This window comes from Apteryx mantelli, chromosome 5, assembly GCF_036417845.1.
Source record: "Apteryx mantelli isolate bAptMan1 chromosome 5, bAptMan1.hap1, whole genome shotgun sequence".
NCBI lineage: Eukaryota > Metazoa > Chordata > Aves > Apterygiformes > Apterygidae > Apteryx > Apteryx mantelli.
In genome coordinates this window covers 15,412,072-15,439,766 of record NC_089982.1, presented here as the reverse complement: position 1 = coordinate 15,439,766, position 27,695 = coordinate 15,412,072, and the positions used below count along the sequence as shown (strand labels likewise).

The window sequence follows — 27,695 nt, the reverse complement described above, 5'->3', positions numbered from 1 at the left end:
AATAACATAATGAGAGGCTTCCTACAAGAGCAGTGACGTGCACCCTGCTAAGCCATCCTCTTCCCAGCCTGCTTTTGGCTGCTAAGATGACTTTGGGATCCTGGTTTAGCTCACACTATGTTCCTCTTCTCTTCAGGCTCTACTCAGCAACAACAATTTTTTACCTTACGCATATTTTTGGAAGATGCACAGTGTGGGAAAGCGCTTTTAACAGTATTTTTTGATGGGGCAGACAGTATACCTCCAAACTTTCTCCGTAGAGAAGCTAGCTCCACATCCTGGAGAGAAGTACTATTCTGTATGCCTGTAAGATTAGTCCATCTGGTCCCACTTTGACACTGACTGATACCTGCCCCTGTAGCCAGCAGCCCTCCTAGTGTCTGAAGTACCAGTGTTACCACTGGCAGAGTTTGCCCAGCCTGAATTTCTGTCCGTATTCTCAGTCCCATCTATAGTGTTTGACTTCATCAGTTCCTGTAGCAGTAAATTCTTCAGATTTAGTGTGCACTATAGGTGTGAATAATTATGATACTTCCGTGTTTTAACTGAGGTGTTTCCAAAATTTTGTCTACGGAGGGTACACTAGCTGTCACTTAAGAGTCACTTGATCAGATTTTGCTGAGTTTTGCTCCTAAATTTCCAGGTGCTTCTAAAGCTGATAGCATTTTATCACTAAAAAAGAAATCTAACCTGAACAAAATCCTGTATACCTCTGAAATTGATAGGACACTGGAGGAGCTGTCAATACAGCAGGCACTAGGATTGGCTACAGCTTTTACGGAGAACAGGAAAGGTGCCGTTCTCAGGGACTTCAGTCACCTCCAGCATCTTTTTCCCTTATTGAATTTAAGCATCACAAAAAGCAAATAACTTAATGCTGTGAAGAATGAGGTCATCTATCTGTCTGTGCATCCATCCCTGGCATAGTCGAAGAACAGCAGACTTCACGTTGATAATTAGTTTAAAGCTGTGTCCGAAGAGACTCCTCGCAGCAGGTCCGGGGTTCGGCCGGCCCGCATGTCCACTTGGTGGGGGCGCTCGGTGCCGAAAGCGCCGACCCACACCCGTGAGCTGCAGGACCTCCAGCCCCGAGCCCTCGTTCACGCAGGGAGGTGAGTGCAGCAAGGGACCTGTTTTCCTGGGGGCCCCACCACAGCCACCGCCACTTTTGGTTAATGGTGCTGTGATCTGTGTTTGATTTTAAGGCTGAACAATAAAGTTCTCCATGTGGTGTTACCTGAGCCCTGCAGTCCCCCTTGGCCTGTGAAGTTTATCCTTCTGTGCGGCTTCACTTCCCCATCGTGCGTAAAGCAAAGCCGTAAGAGGCTCAGACACATCCAGCAGCTGTACACACACTCCATATAGATTTTAGTGCTCGGGTGGCAAGCTGGATATATGTGCAATTAAGGAAGTGTTTCCACAGCAGGAAAACAAACTCCCCTTATTGGCAGCAGAGGCAAAGTAACAACAACTGAACAAAATGTCACTGTGGTTAGCACTTGCTGTCTCATTCCCGATATGTGTTTTGTGCTCTCTCACAGCTGTAATTTCAGCCTTTTTGGAGATGACTTTTTCTTTTAACCTTAAAACAGATAAGAAATCTATTTCCAGAAACTAGTACACAAAGGACACAGCATCCTGTTTGGTGGGCAATTGCAGGGATGAAAGTGTACCATTGAAACCAAATCCAAAAACCAAGTAACATTCTTCAAAAAGGCACTCAGCTCTCAAAGTATCTGAAATAGCTGTTGGCTCAATTGCCTTTGTGAAAACTGTTAAGAGTTTTCTCAGTCTCACTTGGGTGCCTTGTACTGTGTCCAAATCAGTAGTTAGTTTCACAAATGTTTATTTTGTTCTTACTGGAAGGTGTATGTGTGCAGTTAATATCAATATGCAATAGGATACTTATCTGGTTTTGGCAATGCAGATGAACCCAGCAAGCCTTGTAGTAGATGCCCGTAGAGCTGCGATTGCCCTGTCAGTGTTGAGAGCAGTGCAAGTACAGTCAGGATAGCGCCAAGGGGAGCAATGTCGGGTTCACCAGTCCATACGGCTGTGCAGAGCATGGGCTGAGATGCCGGTCCTGCTAAGAGATCAGATTGAAAACCATCCTGATGTTTCCGCTAGGCACAGGGAAGGCACAAATGCAATTGTGTCATGTCCTGCAATCCTAACACACCTTTTATTTTGGCAAATCTGTCGTTGATGTCAGCTGTTCCCGTCTTGTTTGTTCTGGAGAGTTATGCTCACAGGAATCAGTGGGTTTTGCCTACGTCTGATGGGATGAAAGACTTGTACTGTTTTCAGCAGGTGCTCCCAGCTCTGCAGATGAGCCTAGGGCAGGTTGGTGCCAGGGAGGCAGCGAGACCAGATCCAGGACTCATCCTGCTGAGTTTCCTCTTGGAGAGGTGTGAAGAACCATTCGTACTATCAGGAGCAGAGGAGCTGGAGGAGCTCGCATCCCTTTTCCATCCTTTGCTTTCACAGATGTGCTCCTGTACTACTAGTTTCTGAAACAGTCACATGTAGGAAAGTATGCCAAAAGATTTAAATATGTAGTAATGCTGGTAACTTGGCATGGCTAAGTTTGTGTCAGCAATTAGCTTCTCTAATGGGTTTTCCCACTTCTTTAATCGCTCGTGTGATTTATGTTCTCTCTGTTCGTTTAGTCTGCAGAGAAACCTGGCCCTGCTTTGCATGTTTTAGTCTCTGTGTTCGCTGCATTATTTCAGGGTGCTGCTGGAAAACATCCTACGGCAACACAGCTCTGACTAGAGCTCCAGGATACAGCCCTAGCAAGGACTGTGGCTTTTCCGTTCTTGCCCATGGTCTCACATTTCATGTGGGGTGGCATGTGGCAGGTTCCCTCTGTTAATTAGAACAAATGTGCCAATTATGTTAATGTATCTCCCGATACCAATCAGTGAATAATTAGAGACAACACATCTGTCTCTCACCAGGGAGTGGAATGACAGAAAAGACGCTACAAGGTACGCTGCTCTAAATTGCAGCCGCGTCGGGTTGTGCGCTGCCGCAGCTGGTTGTGGGGACGGCTCGGTCTCATGGCAGGCCTGCAAATGCCTTAGCAGCACAGTACGTACCGGTACAATACAGCTGGCAGGAGCCATGCGGCTCGCTGCTTTGCAAATTAAATCCAAAGGACTAGAGAGCTCTGACCAAAAGAAAGCTAACTTCGTATGTGCTCTATGTCTGCGTTCCTCTCAACATCTAGAGACACTACGAGTTAATATTCTTTACACTCTGTTCGCACCTTAATAGAGAAGGTCCTTCTCTTCTTAGGCAGTTTACAAACATCTAACAGATAGTAATACCTTCTTGAGAAAGTTTGGAAACTAAAAGAAGAAATGTGAATTTGTGCTTTGTTCGGTAGGGCTGGTGCTTAAGAAAAACTAGTTGCACGTTGTTGTAATTTTCAATAGCTGTCATCTCCATGAGGGAATACTTACACCATCCTTCATGGTAGTATAGTTGCCAATTGAATGATTTCTGTTATGAGGAGAGAAAACCAATGCCAGACTTTGTGTGTGTGTGTGTGTGCAACCATCCATATATTTATTAATAATAGTTGGAGAGATGTGGCTGATTTAATTAAATGAATAGAGCTAGGTATCTGTTTAAAGCATCTTTGTGACTATAGCCAGTAAATATATATTCTCAATATCCAGGCAACAGCAAATGTCTGATCTAGAAATATCTTCTCTAGAGAGTTAAAAAATGGAGACGCAAGGGCCTGATTCAGTATCCTAAACACCTTGACATCTTGTGCAATTTGAATTGCCCTTGGGTGTCCTGCCTACTTTCTGTCCACTCACCCGGAGGGGCACCGGTTTCCGGCAAGTAAGCGCCCACTGCCTCCTCTGCCCACCTTGTGTGAGTGTCCAGGCTCACCCAGGGCACTCGTCAGCGTTGTTCAGGCTGCCGAATTAAATGCAGGGTGAGTTTCTGCATTGACTGGCTTTACAGCCTACTTCGGTGAGGGGGCTGAACCTTGGGGAATGACATGACATCAACTGAGATCATTACTTTAACTGCTGTAATAACAGTTTGCATACTTGTCACTCATAAATCACACTGTCTCGATCTACTTTGCTCTCTTCTCTTTTGTATTTGACACCTGATCAGCTCCTACTTACATAAAAATACAGCGCTGCTCTCACCAGTTCTGGTTACCTTTGGCCAAAAAAAAGAAGAATCTGCTTCATGGCCAGAGGATCGGAGGTGTTGTGCACTGCAGATACTGAGCGGCTCTGGAAAAAATTAGGCCATTAGTAACTGAAAATATGTACTAAAGTCTCATTTAAATGTTGTAATGTGTTTTAATTAGTTAACATTTGTACAAGGACTGAAGGAGAAAACACGAGTGCTAATTATCATTGGAATGGGGTGTTCTTTTCTGTGTTACTCTTTATGCTCATTGCTAAAATGTATGTGAAAGGAGACCCTTTTTCCTCTCAAATCATCCATCATCTGTTCAATTCCTCCCTTTAGACTTAATGATACTATATTTTGCTACATGAACAGACTTATGACCTCATAAACACTCTGTTTGGATACCAGAGCAAGAAGGAATTAGGTATGTTAAAGATGTGTCTTGTAAGAGATTGGGTTTAGGCACACACACATACACAGAGTTTGGGTTACAAATATACTGCCAAAACATATTTTCCAGAAAAAAGGCACCCTGATGTTTTGCAAACTTAATGGTTTTTTATTAGCAAGTTCTGTGGGCCATTAGGTGAAAAGGATCTTTTTCTTGAGAGATTTGACGAACAGCCAGAGGCAGTATACCAAATTATATAGAGTCTCTGTTTTCTGATATTGGCAACTCCTATTTTCATATGATCTTTAGTTTTGCACAGATGAAAGGGAATTTAATGCTCATAGCTTTAATTTTGTCTAATCAACTGAGACCCAGACTGAATATGTATGTATGTGTGCGTGTATTTGGAGAGAGTGCTGCAGAGTACTGGAATTATTTATGTGAGAATGGAGCCCTTGGGTAGTGATGAGTTGTGCTTGCATATGTACTTGCTTGTGCATACCAGAAGAATTTTGGACTGAACCTCAGACCGTGATATAACTGTAGTCCTGTCCTCACTGCTGTCCTGACTTCCTCAGAGTGTAGAGCACAGTGCAAGGACCGGTAGGTTTGAAGGTGGTACACGGCTCCGTTAGTGCTTGTAGCATTTTTTAGGGTCCTAACCCAAGTCTGTCCTCCATCCCAGAAATAAATAATAGTATTGAAGACTGAGAAAAACATTCTGTATGTATGAGACACAGAGGTTAAGTGGCAGCCTGAAGCAGAGCAGGAGGAGAAGAAAGCTTCCAGCTTGCTTCTCCATCCAGATGCGTGCAGGCTGGACCTGCAGGCGAGGAAGGAGATAACCATTGCCACTGCCTGAGTAAGAGTCTGTCTGCCTCGGTTATGCCTGGTGTCTGTTAGGATTCAAGAAAGGAGGAAGAACAATTTTAGTCTTCCTGGCAAGGAAAACCAGGTTATTGACTAAACGCTTATGTCTCCTACGGCAGATAAAGCGTGAATGCTGTTGTGACAGAGACACAGCTTCCAAAGTTTTATATCTCTTTCCTCCTCCCATGTTTCTCTCAGACCCACGCATCCATTTCTGCAGCCCTTTTTGCATCACTCATTTTAAGCTGTAAAGTAGCTATAATTGTAAAGCTACCACACACTGCAGCGATCTGCTGTGAAAGAGTAGGGTTTTAAATCAAGCCTTCCTCAGGGCAGTGACGTTACGTTCATTAATATGTAAGTGAGGAAGCAAAATCAGGTTGACCTGTGCGGCGATCTTGAAGGCTGCAGCTGTCTGAGCTGGGATGCCTGCATGCCGTGTTGCAGGGCTACCTCCTGGCTTAATATTATAAGCAGGTATTCTTGATTACGCACAGGTCGGGGCGTTTGTGCGTACAAACTTGGTGATACTCAAATTGGATCTGCTCAGAGTCAGGATTAAAGAGGGGAAGCCAGTGGTGGAGGAGCACGTGCTCGCACGGGCTGGTCTTGCAGCGTTCGACCAGCTCCACCGGGGGATGAATCGAGCCCTCTGTGTTGAAAGCTGGGAGAGGCCCTTGGTTGTCTCCCTGCGGCTCGCAGCGGTTTGCACGGCTATCGCTGGTGGGGAGCGGGCTCTTTGTCGGCTTCCGCATTTGCTGATGTTTGGGCACTTCTTCAAATATCTTTGGAAAAGCGGGGTTTGCAAGAGCAGGTCTTGGCAGTTCACACCTCTTGATTCCAGTGGGTTGATTATGTTTTTGTTTTTCTTCCTTTAATTAAATCCTGGGCACAAGCTGAAATGATCCAGTGACATGAAGGCCCTGCTTTGATCCATCCAGAGCCCCAGTCCCTTCCCTCAGAGCTCGCTCCCTTCAAATGAAAACAAGCTACTAGATTTTCAGCCAAATTATATTAGGGTGGCTCAGCGCAGTCAGCTGGGATATAATAGGGTGTTTCTTTAGGAAGGCAATAAAGAGAACATTGTCTGGATTAAAAGTCACATATAAAAATATTTTTCTGTGTAACTAAGGAAATTACACTTTATTAAAATAAAGTATAGCTTACCTAAAGAAAAAGGAAAAACAAGCATTTATGTAGTATTTGTGATTCTCTATTTCCTTGGTAACTGTCTTTATTTTGTTTAATCCTGATTCCAGCAAAACAATAACATGCATATATGTGTGAGTGTGTGCATACTTTAAAATATTTTTGCGTTTGTAATTTGTCTGTGATTTCTTACCTGCTCTGGTAGTAGGGCCTCACTGTGTTAGAGCCAGTACAGGCACATACAAGGTTGTTGCATTATTTACTGCCTGATTGGACAAGACATGCAAAAGAATAAGAAACCTCGGCTGTTTGGGGGGTTTTGATGGTATAAGGGAATTTTCTGTTTGTAAGTCCAGTCCTAAGATACAGCCGTGCCTTGTCCTGTGCGTCAGACTGAAAGCGCAGACGAGCTGCTCGTGCACGTGCGGTAGGCAGCAGCCTTTGCAAAGGCATTGCCGTTTTCAAGGCAAGACAAGAACACTATTGTGTGAAATGGCGGGAGGGAAAGGGGCTCGAAGGAAACGAAGGCTTAAACCTTGTTCTCCCACGTTTCCGCTGCGGTGTGTTATTTCAGTTGGCGGCGTGCGTCAGGTGAGTCTTTCGTAATGCGCTCTGACTTGTAGCGCTATCTGGGATGAGCCAGATAATCCCATATGTTTTGCCCGTTGCGGCGTGACCTGGTGAGGACTCATTGCCTTCCCTCTGGCCCTTTGAAACCCCCAGGTGGAGTGGCTGAAGAACGAGGAGGTGATTGATCCTGTGGAAGACCGAAATTTTTATATCACCATTGATCACAACCTGATCATCAAGCAAGCCCGTCTGTCTGACACAGCCAATTACACCTGTGTCGCCAAAAACATCGTGGCCAAAAGGAAAAGCACTACAGCAACTGTGATCGTCTACGGTGAGCGATGCCTTGTCCACCGCGCGCAGATGGATGTGCCACCGGAAGCGAGCGGCGGGCTGCTTCTTTGAGGCAGAAGGAAGACTTTTAAAGATGAGAAATCCCCGTAGGCCGCTCCGTGCTGCAGTCAGGGAGCAGAGGGGCCTCCTGTGCTGCTTGCTGACTTACAGCCGTACGCCGGGAGTGCAGTCCGAGTTCAGTGTGGAAACTCAGCTCAGAACTGATGGTTTGCCTTGTTGGTACTAGGCAGCAGCAGGTAAAGGAGGAAGGGGCAGGCTGCTTGCACAAACAGCCCCTGGCCTCGCTGAAGGGAAGGCAGTCGCTCGCCTTGTCGCTCGCGCCAGCTGGATGCCGCAGATAACCATGAGGGCATTTCCTACAGCATCAGAGCGGAGACATTGCTTTCCGCCAAATTGTTCTACGTTCTTAGTGAAGCTTTTCAGAAATAGAGCAAAACTGAAAGGTGGTTTGTGCTCCCAGCTACTGAGAAGAGCATCAGAGCTCAGCAGAGTCATCCACCCTCTTATATCTCTTTAAATATACTTACTTTCAGTGTGTACTACCAAAGCGTACTCCAATGTCAGTGGCAACTTAGCAAAGGTAGGAAGCACCCTGGGACTGCAGTTCATAGCCACACAGCCTGCCTTAATCATACGCATCAGGGGGATACGCAGCGCTGGATAACGTTATTCTACGCCTGCATCCACTGCCCCGATCTGCGGTCGAGGCTGATGCGTTTTGGGTCAGGCGCCCTCCGGGGCTCACGTCCAGCCTGTGTTGTTCAGCGGCTCCGTCCCACCAGGTCTGGCCTCTGCCCCTGCAAACTCCTTGCCCTGGTGCGTCTCAGGCAGGGGGTAGCCGCCAGCACGAAACCTGCTCTGACGACGTGCCAGCTGACTGTCCTCGTGTTCCTTACAATCAGTTTAATTATAGGTTAGAGAAGTAGGGAAAAAAATCCCTATGATTATCCCTAATATTCATTTCATATTCAGGGTGGCAGTTAGATTTAATTGTAAGCAGTTGCTTCCCTGAAGTTACAATGAGGGCCTTTTAGCTCAGTTTTTATAGAAAACTGGCTGAATTGAGTTGATTAGCAGTGTTTGTGATATTGAGGGATGGACCTTGCATGAGCACTGTGTTTTGTAACTGTGATGAATGCAGCAATATAAAGATGTAGGCATACCGCAACTCTTCCTCATACATATACGATATTTTTTTCAACTGTGCACTCAAGAGACATATGTAAGGGAGCAGCCATTTTTATGCTTTTTCTACCAGAGCTGCTTAATGCTTGTGTCATAACACAAACATTTAGGGATTGAAAAATCTGAGCAGTTAATATGTTATCCATACCCTGATGACTACGTTATTACATTGAGCAGCGTAGCTCCCTCTCCATCAGTCCATCCATCCCTGAAGCTGAGATGGATGAAAAAGAGAGTCAGCAATAAATATCTTCCCACAGTCCAGAAATAAAAAGTGTGTTTAGTGTGTATTCACTCTGAGCAGCTTCAACACCTGTCATGGTAATGCTGGGACACACATATGCACCAGCTGTCTCTATGGAGCGGTGGGTAAAGTTGCCCTAACATCCTGAAATCACCTTCTGTAAAGAAAGGAAAAGAAAATCATCAATTCCTGGTCTACGTGTTCAAAGCACAGGCGTCTCTCAGCACGCGTAGATTATGGGTAGGTCTGAGAAGGAGCTGGAGCACAGGTTATCTTCCTCTGGGAAACAATGCAGCTTTCGGAGCACAGGCTTTCGGGCTAACCCGGCTGCAGGTGCGCTCTGAGCCCCCGCGGGTTTCACTCATACAATCATCGTTTGGGGTTTAGTGCTGGGTCGGGTCAGTTTTCAGAAAGAGGCAAGTCACCTGCCAGCCGTAGTAGTTGTCAAATGGTCTTTTTCGTTCAGTGTCAGCATTTCTTGGGCTTGCGCGCTGACTTTGGGTCACTGCACATTCTGTACCTTGGAAATGTGGGTTTGTGTTTATTCAGTAGTTCTGGTCATAGTCTTCCCAGGCGTCACTTGTGACTGCTGTTGGAGACAGTATGATACAGAGCTAGAGACACCCTTGCGCTGACCCAAATGACTTTATTATGTTGTCTGATTCTTATTTCTCGTTTTCCAGTGAATGGAGGCTGGTCGACCTGGACTGAGTGGTCAGTATGTAACAGCCGATGTGGAAGAGGCTTTCAGAAGCGTACGAGGACCTGCACCAATCCTGCACCGCTCAACGGTGGCGCCTTTTGCGAAGGCCAAAGTGTTCAGAAAATAGCTTGCACCACTCTATGTCCAGGTTCAGTATGAATGATACATAGTCCTAGATGCCAATATTACATACTTTTGCTGACACCAAACACTTCAGGAAGAGGATACCAGTTACCAAAACCTCCTTCTCTTTATTAATAAGCCCAGAATTTCAGTAAATTAATATGAAATTATATTACACAAGTAGATAAAATAGTGAGCACACATTATATTAAGCGGCAAGGGATTCAGTCCCACTCCTGCACAAAGCTTGCATCATTATGTCAGTCCTGGTAATTCAGGGGATTTAGGAAGCAGGCAGAGCCTCAAATTGTAGGAGCTAAAGCTCTTTATAGGTTGAAAGGTCTGAAGGACTGGAATTTGAATACAGAAAGTGATTGTGATCTAAATATATTTGCAATGTCTGTTCAGACCAACTGTCACAAGTGGAGCATTTGAAACATCGAGAGTGTAGATGTTGAATTTGAAGCCCGGCTTTACCTGGTGTCAAATGCAATGACATTTATGCTAGACAGCCCTATATCCATACCTTTAAGAGGTATTCATATGTACACTTATAACTGCAGCATTGTTTCAGGACACACAGGGTAGTTGGTGGCTTTTCTGTGACAAAATTCTGTCTCTATCATACTGTCCAGTGCTTTCCTATGTCAGTAGTCCCGCTGAAATCAGTGGCAATACTGTTTGAATAAGGTCTTCTTCAGCTTGTGTAAAGACCATCAGACTCTGGATGTTAGTGGTGGGTGAAACATAAAAAGCTGAATTTTCAACTCTGACCATTATTCCAAGTGACAGACTCCTAGCTCAGTCTTTTTCCTTGGAACAGTTTCCTAATTTGCTCTTTGGCTATTTCAGTTAGTGCTTTTGAAAATCATTTATGGGATTTTGAAAAGTGCTAAGCATAGTCCTCATTCTGCTCATGTGAAATATATCAGTGCCTTTAGATATTTCTTTTAATATAAAATATTTAACATTAATTACCTCCCTATTAGAAAAGACTTTCTTGTCAAGTTTAATTTTAATCTCTGTTAAAAAAATTGCAGACTCCCAAGCCATTTGTCTTCTCATATGCTTTAACCACAGATAAACTGCTGACAATTTTCTAAAAATGGAGGGGAAAGAACAGAAATGGGACTGGGGCAGAGAGAAAGGAGAGAGAGTGAATGTGTGTTTATAATCCAGAAATATCACTGAAAAAGATGCAGACTGACTCATTTCTCTGGGATAGTTTGCATGGCCTAGGATCCTTATGACTTGGGTGGAAGGGCTGAGAGCTGTGGGTTGGCATATGCCAAGATGTGCACCTTGCTTGCTTGCTAGCTCTTGCACACACACCCACTTACGTGTCTGGCCCCCTAATAAGTTGTATCCTTCCCTTGTCTCAGTGGATGGGAAGTGGACATCCTGGAGCAAGTGGTCCACGTGTGGCACGGAGTGCACCCACTGGCGCCGGCGGGAGTGCACGGCCCCGGCGCCCAAGAACGGCGGCAAGGACTGCGAGGGGCTCGTGCTGCAGTCCAAGAACTGCACGGACGGGCTCTGCATGCAAAGTAAGTGCGCGCGGTCATGCTGCCCTGCTGCCGCTTTGGAGCTGGGAAAATGCATAGCCTTAGAAAAACGTCCTAGAGGTTTAGACAGAAAAATCTCCTGTTAGCCGAAGGTGCATATCCAGAAGAGAATATCCTCCTGCTAAGTGAAGAAAAGCATTTTCAGTGATGCGGCTCAAAACTGACAGCAGCAACCCGCTTGTCATGCTGCAAAACTGTGCCGACCACGCTTTGTTTATGCTGGGGAGGTGCAGTGCTCTGTCACTCGCTGAGGGAGGAAGTCTGGGGAAAAGATGTCAAGGCAAACAGCAGATAAAGGTGCACACATATCACAGTAAGTGCTGAGCCACAAAACGAAGGAGCCTATTTAACCATTCCAGCCCCTGCGGTATAAATCAGGGCCTTCACAGGAAAGATGTTCACAGTGCCTTTTTGATCCTCACTTTATACTTGGGCATCATAAACTCTATTCTGAGCTAATTTGTCCTTGGCCCGTGAGTAGGTGCTTAAGCAGAAAAAGAAAGAAAAGCTCTTTCTGTTGTTCTTCCCCACCTGCACATCCACACAAATGTCAGGGGCCTGTGCAATTACATACTGTCTAGGGATATCTGGAAAAAAAATGGAACCCCTTAGAGGAAAATGCTTTTGCCTTCCTCGAGGTCATGTACACAAGCATGGCACACAGGGTCTAATACTTCTCTCTAATACCTGTTCAGCATCTGTCCAGAGAAACTTGGCAGCAACTCTTAAGGCAATGCAAATGAAAAGTAAAGAGTTTAGGGCAAAGTCAGCATTTTCAAAAAAGTAAACCTGGCAAATCAGATCCGCTTGTGCCTTCTTACTGTCAAACGGGATGAGTGCATATGTTTCTAGATATACTAATTAGCTTCTTTTTTTGAATTTAGGGCGCTTTGTGGTAGAAATAGGTACCTTATATCTGTGCAGTATCTATGCAACGTTCATACAGACTTACTAGCGTGCTGCAGCCTCACTCTGTGAAGGTCCACTGTAGTACTAAAGGGCCCTTTGCATCTGCCCACGCTAGCCCTGCCTTTGTGACTAATAAGAGAGAGAGAAGGAAGAGTAGGCTTTTACTGTGATTTTGACATCTGTTAGCAAACAATTAGTCTCCTCTGTCTTCAGTTTTTCCCATCCCTTCTTAAAAATGAGGCCTTCAATGTTCTGCTAGCCCATTAAAAACTTCCTTTCGCATTTTATTAGCACAATAACCTGGGCCTAAGTTCTCACATACACCTCTCTCCCATTCCTCCATCCTGTCTTTCTGCCATATATTGCATTTTTTGAGCATTCACCTTCCAACCTCAGCTGTCCATTTCCCAAAGAGTGGTAGTTGTAACTGTCTAGTAGTTCTGTGTGTCTAGATGATAAAATGCTTTGGGTTCTCTCATGAACATGGGTCAGGAGTTTTTATTCTCTCAGATAGGTTCCTTTTCACTTAAGTAGTCACCATGACACAAAAGTGACACTGCTAACTAATAAATAGGGCTAAGTTTTGAACAAATGACCTATAGGTGGATACTGTCAGTGAACTCTGAGCTATCTTATGTCACATCATGGCTGTTTGCCCTGAGGTTCCCAGGTTTACAAAAAACAGTTCATCAGTGTGGCTTGCAAAAATACTTTCATCATGTTAAAACTGTTAGTCAGTGTCAGCAGCACAAAAAGCTGTAATTCTTCAATTTTTATTTTTATGAAGAAGTGAGAAGGTAAGATTCAGAAATCCTTTCTCTTTCTTTTCTAAAGATAGGGAAAAAAAACAGCTATGTCTTATTATATAACATCTTGGTGATTTTTATAGCGGGAAAGCTAATGTATCCCTAGCTCCATTGGTGTGAATAAGCCATTATGATAAATTAGGAAGAAAAGGTATGTCCCCCATGCAGAAGAGCTCTTTACTATCAGATTGTATTTAGACAGGTGTATGTCATTTTTGTGTATGTGCATAGGGAGAGCCATTTAAGCAGAAATCTAGTGGAAAAATAGATATAACGGTACTGCAGAATAAAAGCCCTGTAGGGATCTCATTTATCTGTTGATGGTATATTGCATTTTATTTGTGAAAGTGGATGCTGAGTATAAAGCAGAGGTCTTCAACAGGACAGAGGATGAGGCAATTGTGAATCCTATGCTGCTTCATATGTATGTATATAAAAATAGTAATGAAAAATATATGGTTGCATATTGACCTGCTTGGCTCCAGGGGTTGTGATGATCCTCCAGTATTGGAATTTGATGGCAGAGTTTTAATAGTGTCTTTATACTCGCGGGGTTTCATATACCTATAAAACTTACAGTCCTGCTCCCTGGTCCATCACTGCTGAGAAGATTGATCTGCCATACTTCATGGCAGTGTGCCTACTGTTCTCGCACGTTCACTCGCCCACTCCCCCTCTGTTTATGCAAAACCATGCTGAACACTTACATTTCTGCCTCTGTGGCTCTGGATTCACAAGAAATCTACCTGCTGAGCTAGGAGGAAACCCAGGACTCTTTTCATTCCTAAAATGCAGTGAATCTTTTAGTGGCTGATGGGGTTGAAGTTCCTCCTAGCTCAGGGATCTCTAAATGCAGAGCAGAGATTTGCAAAGCCTTCGTGCCAGCAAGGCCCCTCGTGGCGCACGGGTGGCATGGGAGGAGGCCAGGGAGCCACAGCACCTTCCCGCGGTGCCAGAGCCCTGGGGGAGCTGTCGCGTGGCTGCTGGCCTGCACTGTGGCCAAATCCTGCCCAAGGCACCGTGGCACGTCCTCCATAGTCTCAGCCCATCGTGCAGACTTAAAGGTTAACTCCAGCACTGCGGATATAGCTGGGGGTCAAAGCATTAGTAGGCAGCTTCTCTTACCAGTAGTCACTAGGCTGTTGCTTTCACCAAAACTCACTTGTAGCTATATATCTCTGTATAACTGTAGATATCCTGGAAAATGTTGGATTGAATGAGTCTAATTTACAAGCCCTTTCTCTTCCAGTCTATTATTCACTAACATGGCATCAGCTGGGTAAATCAATAAGCTCTTTCATCAGACTGCCCCTGCTCCAGCAAAGAGCAGCAGTCTGCACCACTATCGATTTCTGTGGGGATAAAAACTGTGGCACTTTCTCCATCCCTTGTAATTACAGTATTTTACACCCAAAGCTGTAGTTTGTGCTTACCGCTAGCTGTGGTATTTCTAGTGCAACTCTGCTGTCACATTTATTCAGACTAATGATCTTGCTAGTACACACACACACTCCCTTATTCAGTAGTTAGTATTTTTCCCTTAACATGAAAGGATGAACAGTCATTAAACTAGAGAGCCTGCAGAGAGACAGAAGGCTGAATTGAAAAAGAAAAGCAGCTGTAGTGAAAATTTAGGGCAATCATTACTATTTTAAGTTTCCAAATACACAGTATTGCCTAGCAGGCCCCGTTATAACCATTTTGTAATTCCTGTAATAGCATTAATACAATCTCTGGAACAAAATACACTGTAGGTGTAAGAAGAATTGGCTAGTTACCACCCACACTAGTTGCATTATTGCTTCCATAGCTGCATTATTTCCTACTTGAAGTATGAGAACTGTGGTAAATACTTCAGTGCAATGAACAACACTTTTAAAGGCAGGCACCGCATCTCACAGGGGATTGCTATAAACTGAAACACTGCAATTAGCCCTCCACTCGTCCTCCCTAATGCCTTTTGTGGGTGTTCAATGCAGAAGCTCCCAAAGCAAAGCGCTCCTCTGCAGGCTCAAACTTCAGCACAAATAGTTCCTTTGAATAGATCACGAATATATTTAAAGCAAAGTGCTGGCTGGAATGTTTTGCCCCGTCCAGTCTGGAACAGTTGCAAGGTCAAGTCTGTGATAGCGACTGTCCCACCAAAAGTAACCGCAGTGCGGCTGGCTCTCAAAAGCCGGTGCTAAAAGTGCCTTGTGGTCCACAGTCTGCTTTGCATTATGCATAAAATGCTGCTGGTAAGTGGGAAGAGGTGGAAAACCCATGAAGAGAGCAAGCTGTTTTGCTTGATTATGTTGAAGGCTTACTGTGTTAAGTTCTGATGTGTAGCTTTATTCTCATTTTCTCTTGGTCTTTTAGTTAAGAGCAAACATACTAGCTGCTTCATATCAGGCATGTTCATGCTCAGAGCGTTTCACCTAGGCCCTGTGTGTTGTGGATCTGAAGTGACAGTGTTCAGATCTGCATTCTCCCTGTCCTGAATCAGTGAAGATAAGTTCAGAAAAGCCCATAAATGTAAGGAGGGTGCCTATGCATGCTAGCAAAGCTGTTGGACCTGTTGGCCTTTTCTCAGATTATGCTTGTGAAGTGCAGAGTCTGCACTAGCACAGTCAGAGGCTACATAACCAGTGTCCATGCCTTCCTTTCTCAGCTCACTCTCAGGTGTGAGAGGCCACTTTGACATTTCATAAAAGGTTGACTTTCAAAACTTCATATAAGTTTGATTTCAGTTTTTTTCCAAATGGAGCTAGCTATCTTAAAGCAGCAAGATAATACTGAAGCACAAGTTGTAGCTTGAGAAGTGTAGATTGCACAGTTACATAAATAGCGCTGTAACTCTGAGTAATAAAAACTACTCAGTTGATCCAGTGTCTCAATATGTAAAACAAATTGATCATTTAATAGGGCCAGGAAGAATTTTGCCTTATGAATCATTACCACACATAATCAGATCCAGTGTGGACTTTCCCTTTGATCTTTTGGATTTAAATAAAGTAGCATAAAAAGACTGAGGCACACTATTATCACTTAAAGAAAGAAAGAAAAGATTCAAACATGTTCATTATGGACAACACTGTGGACTAACTCTCAGGTCTCTTTGGTTCTCTCCCTGCATGTAACTTAAGTACTAGGAAATTTATAGATGGCATGTCTGATACACCACTCAAGAAAAATGGAGCTGTAACATGGCAAACACCTAATTATCAGACTTGTAATTCCATTTCTTGTTTAAAAAAAAAGGCTGCCTACTAGCTGAGAATGAATTGATGTATTACTTGAATATTTGCAGAGTGCTTTGAAATCTTTTTCTGAACGGCAGTATTAAATTCATAAGATTTCCTCTTTCAATGATAATAACCTAAACATGTGAAAAAGATACAATTTGTCATGCTTGTGCACTAAATGGTTCACTACCACCCTTTTCTGGTCTTGTGCCTGTTTATACGCAGAATCTTGAGTAGAAAGCAAGGTTAACCTGATACTAATATCTCTTTCTTCCTGCAGCACATATATTCTGCACATGCCCTGCTTGTTTAATGTAACATGCCAGAGTCTTGTGATGGAATAAGCATTTGTTTCCCTTTTTGGCTTGTTTTGAAAGCAGGCATTGAGTGAAGAATTATAGAGCAGAGTAGTTTGATGAGGACCCTTGGTCCTCCAGAACAGATTAGTGTACAAAGAGCAGGGGAATGTTTTTCAGACTCCAGGAGGTAAGCCAAGCCCTCTCAAGGGAGAGCGCGACAGAAGCCTGTGTGTGCAGAGGAATGAAATAAAACCTTTTATTAGGAGCATGTGGGTCAAGAGAGAACTCCTAATATGTTCAGTCCTTCAGCATAATGATATATCCACCTGGCCTGGTTCACTGAGCCCTCGCAGGGGGAAGTTTCATTCATTTGAAGAATTCACCTAGTCTGTTCCTATAGGAAGTTTTCTATAATATTGTTATTTAATATGAATAGAGAAAGATGTGTGATTCTATTTTTAACCTACTACTGTGTGATGTTGTAGCAGTCAAGGGAATTTATATGCACATCTCAGAGTTATAAGTCTTATTTATTTATATTATAGCAGCATGAGAAAACCCCAGCTGAGAAGTGTCCACAGTCTGGTGGGCACTCTGGAAATGCCTAGTGAGAGTCCTTGCCTCGAAAAGCTACTGCTCTAAATAGGTTAAAGCACTGAGAGAAAACAGTAGTGCTCAGCCACAAGCAGAACCCAGGACACCCAAATCCATGTCGCTTACCCCAGTCACTTCAGAAAGGGCCACCTCCCCATTAATTTTAATGAAATGTAAGTCTTCTAAAATCTTTAGGATCTTTGGAAAAACTCAGCTAATTCAAAAACATTACAGCCATGCAAGGAGGGGAAAAAAAATCATCCATCTATAACTTTCATCCTTCTTGGTTCCCCCGTGTTTTTCTTTTGTTCTTCTCATATTCACTCTGCACATTAAAACAAGAAGTTTCACAGACAGATGAAAGAAAAATGCAGACTTATTATAAAGTCTGACTGATGCATTGACTTCATTGTGGAAAAACAACAGTACAAAGGCAATAATCAGTGTTTATATGAGCCTTGCTGTGTACAAAGATGGGCAGGGCACTGGCAGGGTGGCAGGCAGAGAGAGGTTACATGACCAGCCTGAGACTCATCAGCAAGCCAGTGGCAGGATCAGAATAAAACTCAGATGCATTTCTAAATCTGTATTCTGTGTGGAGGACTAACAAAAGCATGAGCAGGATGCTTAAATGAAACCTCATATTAAAGAAAGAAGTTTGCATATTTGGGGAAATGAACATCCAGCTGACAACCAATTCTGAAGTCACTGAGATTTGTAAGGTTATAAGCCAAAAAGTCAGAGAATACAGGTTTCCTTACCTGTCAGTTTATAGACCTGCCAAAGATTTTGGTACATGTTATTGAACATCTGTTTGGATAACGCATGCTTCCCATGAGCTCTTTTCCAGCAGGCCTAGCAGCTTTGGTCCCTTCTTCTAGGTCCCCGTTTGGCTGTTCCTCCTTTCCCTGTTTGCCATGCAGCCCCTTCTCAGTGCTGCTATGTGTCCTTATTTCAGCTCCCCCCACAGCCCCCTTTGCTCCTGGCCAGATACAGCCGCAAAACAAAACAAACCCCAGGAAGTCTCCTTAACATTCAGTCATTGCAAACATGGAATTTGCAAACAAAAAATTGCAATGCTAGACATGTTTATTTTGTTGTCAGACATCCATAATAAACCCAATGTTAAGGTGCTGTGCTTCTAAGATATTAAAGAGCAGCATAAGATTTAGCCAAAAGGTCAAAGTCCTTAACTGTAAAAGACTGCATAATGTCAAAATTGCCTGTTCTAATCCACATCAAATTTTAGTAACAAGTTATCCTACTCTTCCATCTCTTCCCCTCCCTATATAGATGATATGCATGTTTAAAATAAAGCAAGACCTTTCCAACAATGTTAGTAAAATGTCAGGAATCTAATTTAAAATGAAAACATAGTTGCAATCTTAATTATAGAATACCTTAAACTCCCGTTCAGTGACAGAATGGGAGAGACTCCCCATTTAACCTAGCTACTCAGTGAAGGTCTGAGATAATACCCAAGTAAACAATCAGTCACAAAGCCTCAAGCTCCCTGTTTATTAGCCCACCCTGAACATGCCAATAATTAGTCCTTAGAAGGAAAATAAATTACTGTGCATTATCTCTGGGATGCCTGATACCATATCTGACCTTCAACATCATTACTGCACACATGAAGGTCTTTCTTTAGAATAACAAATATAGGAAGAGGCTCGGCACATTTGCTTTGAGGCTTTTTTGCAGCTCCAGGGACTTTGCTTTTTCTTCCTTTCTAACTACAACAAATAACATTGTATTGGATATCACTTCTTGTTATGTGCTACAGTTTCTGGGAAGTAGCAGGGAAGAGAAACAATTAACAGCAATTACAATCCAAAGATTATTGTTAATATTTATTCCGTGGTAAATCTACATTAGCAACATGTTAAGTGATGAAGGCAAAACACTCAACAGTTAGAATAAGTGGTTTACTTTAAGGTTGCACTTGTACCCTTTCCTCTACCCCCTTGCAGAAAAGGAAGTGCCAGAAGTTTGTCCAGTCATAGTCTATGGTCAGTGGAACCTGCAGGGAACAATTCAAAACTCTTGAATGTCAAATTAAGGCTCCTAAATTCCTTCTCCTAACATGGGAATATGTGACTACCTCTCTACAGAGACTATATGGCGACCTATAGATTGCAGTGCATCTGGGTTAACATTGTGAGGGCCTCATTCGCCTTTGAAAGCCTTGAGCCTTTGAGCGCTGTCTTTGTCATCTAAAGTTGCTTTAAAATATTGAAGAAACTCAGCAAGCTGCTGATGGCTGCAGGATTGCTGAGAGCAGATAGTGAACTAGGTATGGCAGTAATTTATGATGTCCAGATTGTAACTAGCCAGAGTTAAAAGGATGGCGTAAGATGGAAATAGGACTAGTGGTATTAGGTCACTGCTACAGTCACGGGACTGCAAACGCTGCAGGGAGGTGTGCCTTTTGTCTTCTTCTCACAGATGTCTCTTTGTATTGGAATTCTGGCTTTAAAATTGCTGGATGCCTCTTCTGAGGAGTGCAGGGTTTTATAAAACTGGAAATTGGGCTGGCTTTGAATTGAAAATGACTACAGGAAAAGGGGAGGAAGCTGAACTGCTAGAACCTGGAATTTGGAAACAGCAATATATTCTTTTATACCAATTGAGACCCATTGAACTTAAAAATCAACAGAACAAAATCAACAAAATTATTGATGGCCCTTTAACAAATCTGACTCAAACTTTTCAGGATAATTTCTTAGACCGAGACTGATTATAGAAAATTTCAGTCAAAGCCAAAGATTTTTAAGAAAATTCTGAGCCCCTGGAGATGGGGAAAGAAGAAAATACTGAATTAAGGCTAAAAAAGACTTTATTATGTGAATTAAAACCAGAAATAATTTGGTGCATGCTGTTTGGAATGTTAGTCTGGAATGTTAGTCTGGAATGCTGTTAGTCTGGAAAAAAATCTGGAAATATTGAAATACTGGAACTCATTCAACAGATATAAGTACCACAGAGAAACAAAGGATCGTTTCCGTAACGTTTCCGTTGATGTTGCAGTGTACGTACCACGTAGCCACTTTAAATCATCTAAGAACTGCTCTCTACAAATTTTAGGCATCTACCTGTGAGAGTTCCTCTCTGTTCATCTGTCCATCACAGCTTGGTGGTGCAGAGCCTGTTGCCAGCAAGAGCCTCTTGCTACTCCATTGTCACTGTGCTGCATAAACCCATCAAAGCAGAGGAAGAACAGCAGCAAGTGAATGAGTGCCCTCTTCTTTTCTTACATGCGATTTTAGGGCATTGACTTTAGAACCAAATGGGGAAAAAGTACTGTTATAATACATTAGGATCAACCTGTTGAGTTCATTGCAACAGGACGTTATTGAGATACATCATGGGGCTAGGTTTTCAAAAGGGCCTCATAATTACATGGCCTTAGCTCCTTTTGAAACTGCTGCATAGCGGATAAAGTACGGGGTATTTATAGATTAGAAGCGAGTAGTGCTCGATTCAAATATGGTGCATTAAAGAAACAAGGAGTATGGTGTGCTTTATGCAATCCTTGCTTTACTAAATGAAAGTGCCTGTCTCAAACGCTTACTAACCTTGAGGTAGTCTCAAAATACATATCATTAACTGTGACCTCAGCAGTTAATGGCATAAAACAATTTCTTAGCAGGGTATTTGTAAGTATTTTTGTAAATATAACCAAAATTGAATGGGCGCAGTAATTAAGTGCCCAAAAGATCACCTTCAACTACTCTACCATCCCACACAGCTACCTGCAGGGAAAAGAGAGAAAGTAGTTACACAGGCAGCAAAGGAAAGTACAAATGGAAAATGTGAAAGTTTTTTCTTCTTTTTTATGTAAATATTTTATTTTCTGCAAGCAACAAGTAAAATGTTTTTATAAGCTGATTAATTCATGCTAAAATTGCTATGCATTAATACAAATTCAGCATGCTTAGAAAGCTAGCAAAATCTATTAAGGACCAAAAAGGAGTTATAGAGTTTCCTCTGAAGGAAGCCCTGCCAGAGACCTTGTGTTTTATACCACAAGGAGAAAAGTTGTCTCTTAAATAAGCCAATTCCCGGGCCAGGGCAGTATGTTCCCATGGCTTTCTAGGTAAAATCAAACACAGGATTTCAGGATGCCCGTCCTTCTAAATGGTCGTGATACTGAGGTCCCAGGTTGAGCACTGTGCGTGCGTAGATGTGCCCGTGAATGTGTCGAGAGGTAGATTTTTTCCCCTAATAACAGCTAGGTAGAAAAGACTTTAGAAAAGTTGCTTTGGTGACTATCAACTTGTTTCAGTTTCAGAAAGAATCAAGGGAGTCTGTGCCATAATCTCTGCACAATTATCTTTCACAGGTGCAAGATTTTCCACTCCCACATGCTTGATTCCCTCTCAGAAGGTCAGAGCAAGATGTGTGAGACCAAGCTGTGTGCAAGATGTGTGGTCAAGCTGGACTTCTAATGTTTGGGGTTCATCTACGCTCACAAACTGCTTCAAATTAATTAGATGAGCTTCAAAAGCAATGTAGTTAGATGGACATAATTCCCCAAATCAGTGCAAGTGCGACTGATGCTGAAATTGGGTTAGAATAAATTGATAAAAAGCCTGCTGAAGTCTTTTCTGTATATCAAAGTTGCATTCTTTTAATTTTTCCAGTGCAATATGGCAAATTCATCCCTTCTCCATTTTTCTTCCCAGTGTGTTATATCAGTATAGAGGGGTTTAAATTGCTCTAGATATTTCTTTATGGGAAAGGAATAAGCAATGCCTACTTAATGTACTTTTTTATATATATATATCTGCATTTGTACAAAGGATTTGTGCCACTGTTACTACATTAGTTTAAAAAGCCCACCTTTAACATTTAGTGGAAGCACTTTCACAGGGACAAAAAATGTATTTACAAGCCTAATGTAGAATATAAAGTAGAATGCATGGAGAAACATCAACTTAATTAAAGGCTTTTAATGAATGCATTTACTGTGTAATGACAATGGTGCCATTTCTGTGCACAGCTCAAGCATCTGACTGATTCTCCAGGTCTGTCTTAGGTCAAGGTACTTGTAAAATAAGGGAAATAATACCCACTTTTGCTAAGCCTCTGAGATCCTCAAACAGAAGGGACTGTGCAAGTGTAAAGTATGATTATTACTATTTTAGTGGTCCAGCGGTAGGTTACACAACAAAACATCAAAAGCCCCTTTGAAAATGTACATTCCCAACAAGCTGTAGGAAGAAGTTTAAATTACTTTTCTCAAAGCAAGTTACTCACTGTGAAACCAGCTGCTTCATGCATGAGTCAGCAGCCTCAGCAGCCTTCATAGAGTCAAATCCAACAGCACCTTTCTAAATTCACCCTCGTTAAAAATTGTGATGATCCTGGTAGAAGTCCCTCAGGTACTTGCCAAGCAACACTGTTGATACAGGAAGGGAAAAAAAGAAAACAAGAAAAAGATCTCTTTTCACTGCAGTTACTTTGAAGAAAGGAGGGAAGTCATTCTTCATTATTTCAGGTACTGATCTCAGCAGGTTTGCCTCATTATCTGAAGAAAATGTCCTTTCTCATTGTTTGAAGGCATAGTCAGAGGGACCCACATGAAAGCCAACTTCCTAAATACCCGCGCTCTTCTGCTGGGAGCATGGCCATAACCTTACCTCCTGCACCACCACTGCCAGCAGCACCTGCCCGCAAGCCTCCGCTTATTGCTGCCGTTGCCATGCCCACTCCGTTTCAGCAGAGCTCTTTCATGATAAGAAAGTTTTTAAAAGTAGTTTTATTCTAAAAAGTCTCACTGGCTCATGGTCCCCACAGCCTTGCTTTTGTAGCACCCTCACCTCAACAAGCGGCTAAAATTTACCTCTGGTGCCATCAAGCCTCCAGCCTGGGTGGCCTCATATCCATCTACAGCCAGCTTGGCCAGCTGTGACTCGTGGCCGTCGGCAAAATATTGGCATGCCCATGACTCAAATGCAGCATCGCATGCCGGAAACCTTAACCCTTCCACCTCAGCCATGCCTTCATTACATGTATCTATACAGAACACGTGTTTTTCTGGCTAAAAATGTGTCCTCACAGACACCTGTGCAAGCTGGTTTGCACTGAAACAGTTGGCTGGAATTTAGCACTTGGTTCAGTGAGTGGCGCACACGGGAGAATAAAATCAAGCACGCTTTGCTAAGCATGTTGGTTTGCAAGGCTAATGGGAGCAACGAGCAATATTCCCACCTTTTCCTCCCGTTTAAATGGATGTGCCTTTGAATATTACATAAAGGATTTCTGGTGAAGAAAATTGTGTCATTCGTATGTAGCTGCAAAGACACTCTTTGTAGCTATCAAGAAGAGAATCTATGTAAAACTGTAAGATGCAAATAAGTATTTGTGACAAGCAGGGCCTGTGAAGAGATTGCAATGAAGTTCATTTCTTTCAGAGTGTTTGAAGATGACACTTGTTTACTTTGCTGAGAAGACTTGAATTTGGCTTTTCATTTTCCCTGCAACAGAGAACACAATTTCAGTAACAGCAAAAATAATCCAGGCAGTGTCATTCTTTGTGCTCTTTGAGTGGCAGCTGCTGGATCACTTTAGACAGGGCAGGAATGAGACACCACCCTGAGCGCAAAACTTGCCAGCCGAAAAAAGAAGTAAGAAAAGAGGAATAGCCTTTTCGGTTCTGCACGGGAAAGTGAGAGCTCGCCAGGTGGTGTGGGCCGGGGACAAGCACTGCCCCATGCCGGCCCCCCCACGAATGCACTCAGGGCACATGAAATGCGGGGGAATGCACTTGGCTTTCAGAGTGGATTTGGGTATGAGGCAAAAAGGCATTTGGAGACTCACCCAGTTCTGGCACCTCGAATCCCTGCTGGCTGGCTCTTGGTTTCCAGAGACATCTTGCCATAGGAAATGTCAGGCATGGGGTTATAGCTGGCATTTAGGTTGACTAAAAATGGCCCTCTGTTCACCTGTGGAGTAAGTGGGGTGTAACGAGGGTGCTGTGAATCCTTGCCCAGACGTGCTGAGCGCTCGCTCAACCCCCCAGAAATTGCTTGCTTGACTTTTTACAGCCAATGCCTGGAGTACGCTAGTAGAAGTGGGAAGCGGATATTACTAAAGATTGAGTGTGCATGTTAAAAGTATGCATGGGTGAACTTGCCTCAAAGAACCGAATAAATGAATGTGAGAACACAATATTTCTAAAAGCAATTGTAAGGTTGGAATCATTACTGTGAAATAAAGTTTTAAGTAGATACTACAAATAATACGGTCTGTCCCAGGGCGCCTCAGAAAAAAAACGTCTCCATCATCAAAAAGAAGCTCTTCTTGCTCTAGCATTTCAGTTAAGGCAGCATTTATGTGCTCTTTAATGTTTGGAAACTGAGCAAAGGGGGGGAATAGGCTATACCAGCAATTGGGATTGATTGTGTCTTCATTAGCAAGCAGTGCAACCAAGCAGGAAAAGCTATGTAGAGCACAGCAGATGCCAAGCACCCAATCTCAACACTTCTTGGAGCTGGGGATTTTTACTCTGGTCTGCTTCTAATCTGGTCCACTTCAGGTGCACTCCTGCAGTGCATTTTCCAGTTTTGTCTCATCTGAAGGGAGCTCGGTGCCTTCGCTGCGGGAGCTCCTCAGCGCACCCAAGGCAGGGCAAGTGGAGACTGGGTGACCCTTCATGGTCTGTGAGTTGCGCCAGCTCTCATCCCGTCCCCAACAGCGGCTCCCCCAGTTGCTTTGGCTTTGGCATTTCCCTTTTGCACAGGATGAGACTTGGAGCATTTAACTCATTGCCCATACCGATGAGCAGCAGGTGGGAGATACTCAGCATGCTCGTAGGACGGTTGCTCCAGCTGATCCGGGCGAGTGTGCCATGCTGGAGGAGCCACAGGAAGAAAAGCTGCAAAAAAAGTCTCTGTTATTCATCCGTTCCAAAATGCAACTGTAAATTGTGTCATGATTTGGTCGATATAAGGTGCTTGCAAAGTTTTGAAATAAATAACATTATAACCCCAGAGGGCTTATTGATTTTTTAATAATTTCAAAGAGAAGCTACTCATTTTCCAGTTTGCTGACAAATTCCTTGCTCCCTGAGGAATTCCTATTGAACGCATGTTAAGGACAGGAAAAAATAATTCCAAGGAAGTCTAAAAAGAGGGCTTTCTGCATGGACTGTGCTCAGCAAATGGGTATTTAACCTCTGACCGGTGACGACAGGTCTTCTTTAGCTCTATTAGATCAACAGCAAGCTACCATAATTAAATAAAAAAACTGTTTAGAGCCCTACCGAACATGTCCTGGGAATTAAAGCATATGGCAGGGATATGGAAAAAAGACTTTCCATATGCTAATGACCCTTGATATCTGAAATAAATTAGATCCATTACAGTTTATGCTCAATAAAAGAAAGACTTTAAGCACTCCAAAGTTAGTGACTCGAGACCGATTTTGGCTCAGAAATTCAATCTGCCTACTTATTAATTCTTAGTAAGGCTCTGGAGGAGACAGGGGATGCAAAATCATATTTCTGTGCTGTATCAGAATTTTAAAGTGCCATCAGTTTCTTTTCCTTCTTTTTTTAATTAAGCCATTTTTCATGCTTCCTTTTTTGTTCTCCACATTAATTTGATTTTCTTCCCATTTTTTGTTTAATTTCTTTCTTTTTAAGGTTTCATTTATCCTATTTCAACTGAACAGAGAACCCAGAATGAATATGGATTTTCTTGTAAGTTTGATGTTTGATTTTATGTTCCTGGATGCTAATTTTGATGCTGTTCCTTGGGTCAAGCTTTACTGTTATCCAGCTCTATGAGATTAGGCAAAGAGGGACATATTCAGCAGAGTAAGTCGCATGCTGCTTGCTTGACAGCAGTGGCAGCGTTTTGCTGTCAGCAGGCTGACGCAGAATGATAACAGCCCTTCTGTGCAAGGGAAATGGGAGAAGATATTGCCTGAAAGACAGAAACCAGAGTGACTGAACCTTCTTCTTATTAACATTTCTTTAACAAAAGGAAGAAATGTGGTGGAGGGAAGACCTTTTTTGAGTTGGAACTTGGAGATCAGCTTCCTAAACTGCTAGCAAAAAACCATAACATTTTGAGGCTGGTACACTGAAGGTACCAGGAGTTTATAGAGTTTGATCTGTCCCTTGCAACATCTGCCATCTCTCACCTGTATGGCTAGAGGGCACGCTGCCTTGAACGGCTAAAAAGCATGGAGCAAAAAATAAAATAAAAATGATTTCACATGTTTTAAATTAACAAAAATGGTGTGCTAAAGAGATCTGATTTGTTTTTGTAGTTTCTTTTTTTTATTTTGCTCTCTCTAAAACCGGGTTTCTTCGCTGTACAGAAGCACATGAAGTTTTGATCATGTCTTCAGACCTTTTGGAAAAAAAGATGTTTAGTGGATAATGATGCTAGAGATTAGCCTGGAATTAGTGCTGAAGATGTGTTATAAGCAGATAGTAGAAATATCATAGCCATTTCCTCACAAGACAGCTATAATAAATCTGTGTTCCTTTTGGTAAATTGCCACATTACTTGTGCTTGCTTCGGCTTGTATCCAAATACATATGTGTTAATGCCAGTGATGACAATTCAGTGTTTGATTCTCTGTTTTGCTGGGGGGGGGGGGGGGGGGGTCAAATGAAAAATGTATGGAAGGGAAAAATGGCCTCATGTAATATAGTTCAAAAAATACGAACTCAAAAGACATGTTCAGATATTTGAGGCATTCCATAGGAAATAGATTTTTCAGATTTTTTTATTGTTTTTTTCTTTATTAAAAAATAAGGGTCATGAAATTTAAAAACCAGCAACACAGTTTTGTTACCAGATGAACTACTAAATACAAACAGCCCGTATAACATACAATTTCATTCTATCAGGCTAATGTGCTTCATAAGACTAATTATGTAAGTGCACATTATGCTTAGTAATCAGCTGCCAGGGTCCTAGATAGATGGGCAAGTAGATAGGTAAAGAATTAGAGCATAGGTTAGAGAGAAATCAAATATCATTTTCCACCAAAAGGGCACAGACCTGTTATATAGCTTTGGGAATGGATTTTAAATTAGCCTATAAAAAAGGCAGTAAATATCTGCAGGAAACGAGAATAATAAGGATGTATTTTTTTGAAAGTCCCTGTGACAAGTTACGTTTCTTCAAGGTTCCTGTCCTCTCTCCCTCCAGCCGCTCCCGACTCAGATGATGTTGCTCTCTACGTTGGGATCGTGATAGCCGTGATCGTCTGCCTGGCTATTTCCGTGATTGTGGCCCTGTTTGTCTATCGCAAGAACCACCGTGACTTCGAGTCAGATATTATCGACTCCTCAGCGCTAAATGGTGGCTTTCAGCCTGTCAACATCAAGGCCGCAAGACAAGGTTAGTTGTCATCTCGCTCCGTGTTGACCAGTTCAGGGAGATGCAATAAGGATATGGTCTCTTGGGCTGTAGGAATGGTGTTCATTGGATGCTCGTTGGCACTTGGTAAAAGGGAGGAAGATTATATCCATTTGTTTCTGATGGTCAAGAGCTAAAAGCTCACGCTGGCCTT

The 27,695-nt window shown here is 42.8% G+C and overlaps 1 protein-coding gene across 1 annotated transcript in view; it reads left to right on the top strand.

Annotated features, from left to right (window-relative positions):
* UNC5C (unc-5 netrin receptor C) overlaps positions 1-27,695 on the top strand; it is a 257,162-nt gene that overhangs the window by 200,880 nt on the left and 28,587 nt on the right. The window contains exons 5-9 of the mRNA XM_067297086.1: positions 7,304-7,484; positions 9,617-9,784; positions 11,142-11,306; positions 25,807-25,863; positions 27,332-27,523. Of these exons, the coding sequence (XP_067153187.1) occupies positions 7,304-7,484; positions 9,617-9,784; positions 11,142-11,306; positions 25,807-25,863; positions 27,332-27,523 (763 nt within the window). The remainder of the gene's footprint in view (positions 1-7,303; positions 7,485-9,616; positions 9,785-11,141; positions 11,307-25,806; positions 25,864-27,331; positions 27,524-27,695) is intronic.